This window comes from Lotus japonicus, chromosome 6 (assembly GCF_012489685.1).
Source record: "Lotus japonicus ecotype B-129 chromosome 6, LjGifu_v1.2".
NCBI lineage: Eukaryota > Viridiplantae > Streptophyta > Magnoliopsida > Fabales > Fabaceae > Lotus > Lotus japonicus.
The window spans coordinates 48,644,676-48,656,679 of NC_080046.1; the positions used below are offsets into that span (position 1 = coordinate 48,644,676).

Genomic DNA, 12,004 nt, shown 5'->3' on the forward strand with positions numbered 1-12,004 from the left:
GTGGGCTTCTGAATTTGGCTCCTATAGGGTAAGAGTAAAGTTATCATACCATTAATAGTGATTACTTAATTAAAAAAGTTAATAAAAACAATGTAATCAATCCTGAGATGAGCTAGCGTGTATTAAATCTTCAATTCTGGCATGCTGTACTAATTCCAGGATGGACTAAATTTATAAAGTTAAACTAGACTCAACAATTATTGTTAGGTCATTTCAATAATTTTATGATTCTCCCTTTCCTTTGTAAACTTCTCTGCATCTTTCCCTTGTAATTCTCGAAATCTATTACTTTGCCCTGTGCTGCCATAGCAGTTTCTCTTTTGGTTTGATGTTACCATCAATTCGGATAGTTCCTTGTTTTAGAGGTGAAATAACTTTTTTTTAATTGCTCTCACAATTTTGAGTCGGATAAGATCACTATGAGCGGTACAACTCACTCTACCATGTATTTTAGCGTAAATTGACTTATGACTTGAGATAACATATGAGACAAGTGGTGATGAGCATATCTAAACATGATTAAATTTGAGCAATTAAAATTATAGGGAGCAAACTCAAGTATTCTCAAAACTATAGAGATAAAAAAAATTAAGTTTTTTTAAGTCAGGCCTTGATGGTGTTGTGAAAGAAAGGAAAAAACAGTGGGAGGTGCTGCCCAAACTTACCTAACGCATATTATTCAATATTAACTCTCTATGACTAAAAGACACAACCAATGTCCAATGGTACCAATTTCCAAATCAGTGAAATGGAACTCTGTTCACTGAACTGTGTAATCAATGCATCGTTTCATTACTTGGGAAGGTTAGCAGTGAGCACGAGTGCATGACGAGTCATGCTTTTAAAATGATGAATCAAGCATTAATACCTGACTCGATTAAATGTAACTCAGTTCCTACTGCTGTTAACTATCTCTGTTATGCTGTTCATCATCAACCCACACCTTTGCAGTAGATTCTTACTGAACGGATACTACTCCTTAAATAATTAGAAATGGAAGATTAGTACAATGGGAAAGAAGAAATGAGAAAACTAAAAAGAGGAGGTTAAAAACTGAATGAAGGATAGTAGTTGACACATGAAATCATTATGTTAAGTGGGGGACTAAAACACTTGATTATGAATAACGAGTGAGCAAAACCAAAAAAATAAAAATAATTAAGTGTGTAAAGAATAAATAAAAAACTTTTATATTGGGCCAGTCCAAATGACCACGAGGCTTAATGTTGTTCCAAGCAATCGAATGTTTCACAACTGAGTGAACACAATATTGGTCAATCAAGACAACTAAAACATGATTCATCTTATCTATAACTAGCCGAGTGGTAGAAAATCGGTAGTCCGACACATTTATTGAATAATTGCAAGGTTACCATGTGACTATTATTTTGAAAGTTGTTAACGAGAATCATTAAAGTTCCAATGACTCAATTGCGACTCTCACCATGTTTATATAAACACATGTTTGATTGTTAATTTATATTGACATCACTCATTTTTTTGCTAACACATTGATCGTCTATGAATTTTGAGTTTTTTTCTCTTCACTCTCATACTGACTTGAGGGTCAAAATATCTTTGTAGGTATCTTTCCTATTATGTCTACCTACATTATATTGTTGAAAGATCCATTCAGTACCGTGCACCAAGTCCGGTGATTATGAGCAACCTACTTCTCATCAAGAAGAATACTATCTAAATACATGCACTATAATAAAAATTAAGCACTTTTTTCTTTACATGAAGATACTGTATTGATCAAGACTAGGAGAGAACTCCAAAATACCCAAAATACATGGTGTGTTTTCTTCCAACCAAACCTCATTAGGGTGGTGATCAAATTAATTTGCTTTTCAGTTTAAATGAGTAAAGAAAATTACAGAGAAACATCTCCTAAACTGAATTAAATCAGCAGCAATCATGCCAGCCTAGATATGAGGGGATAGGGATCGATGTTTGGTATCTGTAAACATCTCTGCAACTTCAAAGGCAGTCAGTCGCATTCAGGTTGCACCTGGCTGGAAAATAAATAGCTCATGTGCAAATTACGTACACACCAAACCTATTATAGGATTTTGTGGCAGCTGCTAAAATTAACACCACCTTGTCTGATGATAAAAACCTGCTCTCCATTTACTGTCTTCTGGACCATCTACATCAACATTCAACTATCATCTTACAATGTTGTCACTATACACTAACTTCTACAATAAAATGCTCTCCTATTCTATCCACGTTAAAAAATTATTTTTATTTGACCAAAATATTATATATATTAAAATTGTTTTATATATATATATATATATATATATATATATATTAGTAGTTAAAAAGTTATGACATATGTGCTGCTACAGTTTTTTATCTCTGCAAATGTATGTTTGTACTAACTCAAATATCATTTAGCATGACTAGCTTTTTGAATATTCATATATCATAAATTTTTGGGTTCAGAATATATTTTATATAGGCAGTAATAATACTAATCAACTTGAGGTTCAGATATCACATTAAATGAGTAAAATTCTCACAACAAATCATTCTTCATACGCATCATCAATGATCAAACCCTAAATCAGATCCATAAGAAACTCCGATATCTACCGATACTGGTTATGCTAGAATGTGTTGGTTACGTATATCATTATTTATTTTTTTGGTACATCACAAAGTTAAATTGCACCCGTCAGGAATCGATCCTCGACCTCCCTCTACCCAACCCATATGTTTCAGCTCCTCCCACTTGAACTATATGCATATCGTGTATTGATTCAACAATAATATTTCTCCAAGTAAATTCATATAAAATATAATTATTTTCCTTCTATAAAAACCTTTTTCTAAACATTTAAAACCCTTCACAAGGTGAGTTTAATTATTGTATACATAAATAAATAAATGTAACAGTTTGTGAGATTTGTTTTTGGTTACAAATAGTTGTGAGATTTGTGAACCGCCACCCCAAATATCATTCTCTTCGTTCCCCGATCTCTGAACTGCCGCTAAATGATTCTGGTCTCTCTTCTCCGACCGTCGAATTCTGCAGTTTCTCTCTGGATTTAGGGTTTTCGCTCGCCACATCGGTACCAATTTCTCACACTCTGTGCCCTAATTCCCAGTTCTCTCTTTCCCTTTCTTCGATCAATTTCTCTGTTGTTTGTTTTCTTCAGTTTTCCCTCTTTCTCTTCAATCGTTTGGGAACTGTTGTAATTACTTTATCTTGTTAGCAATTTTGATTGGACCTTGAGTGTGATATGCCAATTTGCTTTGCTTGATTTTTTCTGGCGGTTTTGTGAATGTTAGAATTTCAGCACCACTGTTTTCATGGTAGATGTAGGAAGCTTGTTTGTAAATTACTCTGCAACTGATTTTAAGGGGATTCTACTTTAGCCAAGCTGAAATTATGGTTGGGATTTGGGAATAATTAACTGCACTAGTAGCATTATTCACTGAAAAAAAAATCATGGGTGTCACAAACTTTGAGGGAAATAATAGTGGTTTCTGGATTGATGATTCCTTGCTCAATGTAGCATTTATTATTATGAGTGAGAAAGGGGTAATTTTTTATTTTGGGTATTGAAGCTTGTTTGTACTTATTTACATGATATCTGTGTTATACCCTGAGAATGGTAGTTGTTTTTTGTTTTTGTTTTTTATTTTCAAATGATGAGTTTTTCCTTACTAAACCAGTCATATATTTGTCAAACACGGATCGTAGTGAATGTTTATATAGAGTGTAATGCTACTCACCTGGCTCGGAATTAATTTTTAAATTTTTGCGTTAAAGAAGGCACCGAATTTGCTTTGCCTATGAAACAAAAATCAAACTTCAAGCCTTCTTAAGTTGGTTTGGTTTCTTAAATTTTGTTTTATTGGAGATTTAGCCATAAAATGTTTGTGTAAAAGCTTTCATGAGTGAGGATTTTGTTCAGCATTGATGTTTAGACTTTAGGGGAGCTGGGAACTTGAAGTGGTAGAGTTGTTAGACTTAGACATCTACAAAAAGTGTGCCGATTCAAATCGAACCGTGCAATACACCTCATTTCTTTCCCATCCCCCTTCTCATGGGGATTTTCCTGGGCATCCTAGAAGTATCTGAAAAGAGAAAATCTAATTAGCTTCTTGCTTAGGTTATATATAGGTGGCTCTCTAAGTTACATTAGATATAATTATGATGAATTCATAACTTCAAGTCATGCTCAAAATCAACTTCAAGGGAAGATGAAAAATATGTTTGAATAATTGAAAGAAATATCATGGTTTAGTGTATTTTGCATTGTAATGATATCCATTTTTTAATATACTTATCAGTTCGCTTGTACTTACTATTTTGTCGCACTGTAACTTAAGCTGTATTTTATATCACATAATTTTGAACAGCACTGATTTTGCTCTGTTTTTTAATTAGACATGCCTCGTAAGGCCAAACGCTCCAAGAAAGGTGTTGCGGCCAAGGGACGAACTAGAGCATCTAATGGCACATCAAATTTGATGCCTCAAGCTTCTTCTCAAGGACATTCTGTACATCTAGAACCACAACCACACCTTTTAGAGCCAACACCACCTCAGGCTCCTGTTCCACCATTGGGTAGTACACCACATTCTCTGGCACATCCATCAGCTTCTACCCGACAACCACACACCACAAAACTCAATGGTTGTTTGGTTGTGGCTGAGGCACGAACTAGAGCATCTCATGGCGCATCAAATTTGATGGCTCAAGCTTCATCTCAAGGACATTCTGTACCTCTAGAGCCACAATCACACCTTTTAGAGCCAACACCAGCTCAGGCTCTGGTTCCACCATTGGGTAGTACACCACATTCTCTGGCTCCTCCATCAGCTCCATTGGGTAGTGCACCACATGCTTTGGCACCTCCATCAGCTCCTACCCGACAACCACACGCCACAAAAAGCCTTTCCTCCTCTACAAGACGTGAGTCCAGTAGAGTATAGAATGTACTGCTATTTTTCTGTTTTAAATTATCATGCAAGCTAAGTTGAATATAACAGTTTGAATTGGACTGAATTTTTTGTTTTGTTTTATCTTAGGCATGCCTATTAAAGAAAAACATTCAAAGAATGGTGTTGCAACCAAGGCACCGCCTAGTGTATCTCATGGCACATCAAATGTGATGCCTCAAACTTCATCTCAAGGATATTCTATATCTGAGGATCCACAACCAGACCTTTTAGAGTCTACACTGGGTCCACTATTGTATGATCTGACTCCTCCATGGGCTTCTACTCGTGCCGCAAAGCGTCGTGGGTTCAGTGGAGTTTTGGATCTACAAGCCAAAGGTAATATATGTTTTAAATAGTTTTTAGATTGTGATGCAAGCTTAGCTGAATATATATCAATTTTGAGTAGGACTAATTTTACCTTTTTTGTTTCACTTAGGCATGTCTCATGAAGCCGAACGTTCAAAGAATGGTATTGCTACTAGGGTACCATCTCGAATATCTCATGGCACATCAAATATGTTGTCTCAAGCTTCATCTCACAGACATTCTGTTCCGGTGGAGCCACAAGAAGACCTTTTAGAGCCGACACTGCCTCAGCCTGTGGTTCCACCTTTGGGTAGTACACCACAGGGTCTGACTCCTCCATCGGCTCCTACTCGACGAACACGTGCCACAAAACGTCATTCCTCACAAGCTAAAGGTAATAATATTTCTATTTTAAATGGTTAGTAGATTAGATTATGGTGCAAGCTAAGTTGAGAATATATATCATTTTTGAATAGGACTAAAGTTCCCCTTTCTGTTATCCACATAGACATACTTCGTAAAGCCAAACGTTTAAAGAATGGTGTTGCTACAAGGGCACCCTCGCATGGCACATCAAATTTGATGTCTCAAGCTTCATCTCAAGTACATTCTGATCATGTGGAGCCACAACCACACGTTTTAGAGCTGACACCAGATGCTCTATCTCCTCCATTGGCTCCTCCTCAATCATCACGTTCCTCCAAACTCCGTTCCTCCAAACCAGGGCGTGAGTGCGCTAGAGCATGGACTGTACAAGCTATAGGTAATAATAATTTTGTTTTAAATTGTTATTAACTTATTAAACCATCATGCGAGCTAAATTGAACTTCTTTGAATAGATGAACAAGGCAACGAAATGAAGATTCAAGTGACGAATCCGGGTGTATTTGATATGCCTCAAGGTCAGCGCATAGTGGTACCATTTGATAGGCAAATGCGAGCCTGTGGAGAAGCAGCAGCACTCCTTTCAGGAGCTTGTGGACGTATTTCCACCAAACCTGATAATATTCCAATCTATTTTGAAAGCTGGCCAAAAGTACCTGATTCATACAAAAAAGAATGCTTTAACGCTTTGAAGGTATATGGACATGTTAATGTTAACATTTTTCAAGTATAAATTTTTACTATTGAGTGTTGACAATTATTGTCTTTTAAAGATGACATACTAACATTGGTGTTTTGTATGAAGAATCTTTTTCATTTTCAGGCCTCGGAGGTAATTGCTAAGCGTTATTGTTATCTTACCATGGGAAGAAAGTATAGGAATCACAAGTTGAACTTATGGAAGTTGAACTTCAACCCTTCATATTCTAGAGAGCAACTTATAGAAAAAGTCCCTAATGGAATTCCTGAGGATCAGTGGCCATTGTTTGTTGATTATCATCTGAAGCCAGAATATATGGTGAAATTCCTAGTTATTGGTTGGTTGTATTGTCCTTTTAAGTTGATATTTTAATTAACACATTGTTCATATCTTAGGAGATGTGTCAAAAGAACGTTGAAGCCCGTAAAAAGCAAACAATTCCACATACTGGCGGATCTAAACTTTTGTCGCGGAGACAACAGGAAATGGTAAATAACTTGTGTTCTTTCTTGTTGGGTATTAATGGGTACTTATTTTTATTCGTCATTTAGACTTATGTGGGACACACATATGTAGGAAGAAGAGGCTGGACATGCTGTGGGTCGAGGTGAATTATATATTGCAACTCACAAGAAAAAAGATGGATCTTATGTTAATGCGGAAGCCAGGTCTATTGTGGTGAGTTACAATTCTCATGAGACTTTATATATCTTTTGTGAAGCATAGTCCTGCAGAACTCTCTTTATGGTTCAGTAAAAGATTTTAGTTTTGAATTGGTTGTTAACACCGATTGCGTAGTGTAACCTCATCTTGTTGTTTGGATTATTTAAATATAGGTCTCCACACATATGAATCATAGATTCATGATTCTGTACATAAAAGGGTATCTTCTTATTTGATTAGGTTTCTATTTTCTAATTCAAGGAATTGACCAAAAAGGCAAAAACTATATAGCTTAACTTTATTAAAAAAAAAACCCGAGAAGCAAGAAGAAAGCACAGCTTTTGTGACGATGCAGACATTGAGTGTTGAATTGCATTACAGCCCTCTTTGTTATTGGTGAGACAACATTGAGATGTTGAGTAAAAACCTCACGCTGGCTTTCTTTTAATGTTGTGTCAGTGTCTCTTAAACCAAACTGTTCCACCCGAGTCTTCAAAATTTAAAATTTCAACAGAAGATAAAATGGCCCGTGGCCTTTCTTGATTGCTTCAACTTTTGGAACAGTTGAGAAATACATGATATACTTTTTCATGTATCTCTCTTATTCTTTATATATAGATTCAGCGAGCACCCTTCAAACTAGGCACTAGTCAGGGTTTTGTTATTATTTTCCTCCTACCTCGTGGAAAACTAGGCATGCACCTTAAAACAACAACCTTCAGCAGCTAGATTTGCTACAAATCATATCATGGTAAAACCTCGAATTGTTCCTCATACAGCTCCTACCTACTAAATACTTTTGTACAGATAAAGCTCATAGGAGTATTAAATTAATAGTAAATTGTATGAATTCAAAGCAGAATTGGCTCGGAATTTCTCATTTGAATCAACACAGAAATTTTTGTACCTTCTTTAACCATTCAATTATTGATCTATTTAGCTCCTTTGTTGGGACATATACATGGATATCATAAGTAATTTAGTAATTCATTCCTTATGACCAATTGGGGATTAATAAGTATATGTTTGATCAATTTGGGCTGCTATTTAAATGGAATGTGAATATGTGATATAATTTGAGAATGTGTTTGATTAGTTTTAGTTATTGCTGCTTATTTATGCATGCTTTGTCATTATTTTATCGACATCAATGTTTTTATACATACAGGAGAAACTTGAAGAACAATTAGGTCAACTCGTTAATACTTCAGAAATTGCATCAAATGATGCTCTTGCTAAAGTATTGGGACCAGATCACGCTGGACGTGTACGTAGCTTAGGCCTAGGAGGTCTTCACAGTGTTGCATTTGCGTCCACCACCACGCGATTCAGTGTGTTAGGGAATCTATCAAACACTGATACAGCTGAACCTTCTCAATTGAAAGAAGAGGTCGACAGTTTGAGGCTCAAGTTAGCATCTTATGAGGAGAATATCAAGACATTACAAACTGTACTGATTTCATATATAGAAATGAAGGAGGGAACGGTCCCTGAAGAGTTCGGTGGTTTGTTAGGGACTCCTTCAGCGGTATGATTTCATATGCTTACTTTATATTGAACTAAAATAGTACAAGCTATTGGGTGAAGTTTAGTATCTTATCCTTTTAAGTATGCAATAAAGTGAAAAGTAATTTGGTTTTTCACAGGATCAAGAGAAGGAAGGTGATGCCCCCACATCAGAAGGAGGAGAATCTTCACTAAATAGTAATCGAGTTTGAATTACACATGTTTCGTGTATTTTAAGCTTTTAGTTTGCGATGGAAAGTAACTGAAGGTTGATATATACTTCATATATCGCATAGATTAGTATTTTTTTTTATTTAAGTGTGTTTGAGTGTTTTCCAAGTCGTTAAGAAAATACTATTTGAAAAACTTCTAAATTATCTTGTGGAAATTTCAGAGTCATCTTAAATAGTTTAGTGACATTCATGTATGGTATACACCAGTGAAAATGACATGCTATAGCAAAGTATTGTTAATATAACTAAGGAATGTTTAGGTTTTATCTTCCTCCCGATAGCACCCACATGTTGCACATTTTTGAAGCCTTTCATGCAATAGCTGTTTGATTCGGGAGTTGCCGATTCAGAATGTCGAGATCTGTGAAGAACCAATCCGGAAGTTACCAATTTCTCCGGCTATGTTAGCCTAATTAGAAGTTGTAAGGAGGATACGCAAGTCCCCATTTCAACAGCACAATTGCATGTTTGCTGAGTGATGCAATATGGTGTTTGATATTTCAAGTTTTCCAATTTTAGGTTATTTTTTCACTCATTTAGGTGAAAGTTTCAATTTCCCTGCAATTTGCATGCACTTGTATTCAAGTATCCACCTTATTTGAGTTTCTTAACTAAGGTTTAGACTCACAAATTGATGTTCAAGACCCATCTTCATGATGAACGATATTCACTCACCCTTTTATTACTTGATGTGACTTCTGGTCACAATAGATGCGTCTTAGAGGTGAAGTCGATTGACCAAAAAAAGAGAGGTGAAGTCAAATACTTGCTGTATTAGCTTAAAAAGGTAGAGTTACTGAGTTACATACTCAATGTTTGTTTTCACCTTGGAGATCTGGTTTCTTGCTTTGAAATGATAAATTTGGCATAAACGTGAATGGAGGGGGTTGGAGACTTGGAGCACCGTTTTCATTCAATACCACGATTTTAAATAACAAGCACGCACTTAGTTGTATCAGTTACTGAAGTGCTAACAAAAACATTTTTGGTATAAACATTTAGTATCCGGTCACCCTTTGCATGCCGCCAGATTCGAGATGTAGTCACAGTTAAGACTCATCATCCCTCCTCCTGGAGTGTAATATGTAGGGATTGAACCCAAGAACTCTTTTCACACACTCACCGCCAAATTTGATTGAACCCGAAGTTCACAATATATTCTTTTAAGACATTTTTTTACACATTTATTTTATTAGTTAAAATTATATGGTTCCAACTTCCAATTTCCAAATAAATAAATAAATAGATCATCTCAATGCCAATTTGGTGGAACCCGTGTAAATTTCAATAAATAAAAATGAGTACGCTTGAGTATATATATCATTAGTAAGTTAAAAAAAAAGAGTATATATATCATTAGTATTTCTCATACTTTAAAACTAGAAATTAAACCCGTGCGCGGTTTTTTTTTAAGTTATATGTTAAATTTATCTTCGTATATGTAATAATATAGTAAATGTATTGTGTAGTAGATAATTAAAAAATAAGATAAATATATGAAATGTAATTACATTGATAAAGTTTAATAAAATATTTATTGTAAACTAATTTTTTAGTATATTAAAAAATATTTTATGTTGCTTACTAAAATTAATTTTCAATTCATTTCGTGATCATATCTATCTATCTATCTATCTATCTATCTATCTATCTATCTATCTATTTATACTATATATAAAGGAAGAGTTTTTGCTACCTTGAGAGCAACTTTGAAATTTAATAATTCATTGTACACAACTCTCAAATTAAGCATGGACATTTGTGTAAATATACTACTTATTTTCGTTAGATTGGATCAGGGCCGTTGATTGCATCTCCAATGTTATTGGCTTTTGCCCTTCTTTCAAACATTAATTTCTCTTCCTCTTCCACATTCAGCGGTTACAACTTCTCATCAACCTTTTGGACTTCAAAAATCTTCCACCATCCAAAAAATTTAATTCACATATTATCTTCATCTTCCATCTTCTCAAGTTGCACCTTATCACCCACCTCTTCAGCTTCAACTATCTCCCTATAAAATCTCTAAACCAAGTTTTCCTCACATCAAAGCACACACACAATAGAGAAATATCATTCTACCAGCCCTCTGCATCACCTGCGTCGATTTCGACATCAAGGTATGACCCGGTCACCTATGCTTTAGTCATTTGATTATTTCCAATTTTCTATCTCAATAATCTTCCTCACAACAAAACCATATTTGCCATCAATTGCATTTTTTTGTCTTGGTTTATGTATTTCCTTTTTTAACTTCCTTTGCTGAATTACTATTTTTTCCCTTGGCATTTAACCATGCTTGCAAGCCCTACTCTCAACGAAGGAAGTTGTGGTTTACTTGATGATGTTCAACTTTAGGTATCACCTTAATGTTTGATAATTTTCTTTGTTCATTTCGTATATATAAATACTAATGTCTTTCTTTTGTTTCCTTTATCTTTTGTCATAATCAAGTTTTAGTTTTACTTATTCCCCTTTTACATCTTTTAATTTTCAAAGGGGTGTATATACATGATTATGATGATGTGAAAAGTTGATGACATATAAAAAAGCAACTTGGAGGATGACTGATTCATGGGGTTATTTTTATACTTTCACTAAATTATAAAGGAAGAGTTTTTGCTACATTGAGGGCAACTTTGAAATTTAATAATTCATTGTACACAACTCTCAAATTAAGCATGGACATTTGTGTAAATATACTACTTATTTTCGTTAGATTGGATCAGGGTCGTTGATTGCATCTCCAATGTTATTGGCTTTTGCCCTTCTTTCAAACATTAATTTTTCTTCCTCTTCCACATTCAGCGGTTACAACTTCTCATCAACGTTTTGGACTTCAAAAATCTTCCACCATCCAAAAAATTTAATTCGCATAGTATCTTCATCTTCCATCTTCTCAAGTTGCACCTTATCACCCACCTCTTCAGCTTCAACTATCTCCCTATAAAATCTCTAAACCAAGTTTTCCTCACATCAAAGCACACACACAATAGAGAAATATCATTCTACCAGCCCTCTGCATCACCTGCGTCGATTTCGACATTAAGGTATGACCCGGTCACCTATGCTTTAGTCATTTGATTATTTTCAATTTTCTATCTCAATAATCTTCCTCACAACAAAACCATATTTGCCATCAATTGCATTTTTTTGTCTTGGTTTATGTATTTCCTTTTTAAACTTCCTTGCTTGCTGAATTACTATTTTTTCCCTTGGCATTTAACCATGCTTGCAAGCCCTACTC

The 12,004-nt window shown here is 35.0% G+C and overlaps 1 protein-coding gene across 1 annotated transcript; it reads left to right on the forward strand.

Moving 5' to 3' along the window:
* Positions 1-2,887: 2,887 nt before the first annotated feature.
* LOC130723096 (uncharacterized) lies at positions 2,888-9,023 on the forward strand. Its single transcript, XM_057574029.1, has 11 exons — positions 2,888-3,083; positions 4,409-4,936; positions 5,053-5,301; positions 5,402-5,665; positions 5,780-6,034; positions 6,111-6,349; positions 6,461-6,673; positions 6,751-6,843; positions 6,932-7,033; positions 8,187-8,546; positions 8,665-9,023. The coding sequence occupies exons 2-11, from the start codon at positions 4,411-4,413 to the stop codon at positions 8,734-8,736; spliced, it is 2,373 nt and encodes a 790-aa protein (XP_057430012.1). The 5' UTR covers positions 2,888-3,083; positions 4,409-4,410; the 3' UTR covers positions 8,737-9,023.
* Positions 9,024-12,004: the final 2,981 nt, after the last annotated feature.

Coding starts and splice junctions, on each gene's coding strand:
- LOC130723096 (XM_057574029.1), top strand. CDS start 4,411: ATGCCTCGTAAGGCCAAACGCTCCAAGAAAGGTGTTGCGGCCAAGGGA. Junction 4,937..5,052: donor CCTTTCCTCCTCTACAAGAC/GTGAGTCCAGTA, acceptor GTTTTATCTTAG/GCATGCCTATTAAAGAAAAA. Junction 8,547..8,664: donor TGTTAGGGACTCCTTCAGCG/GTATGATTTCAT, acceptor GGTTTTTCACAG/GATCAAGAGAAGGAAGGTGA.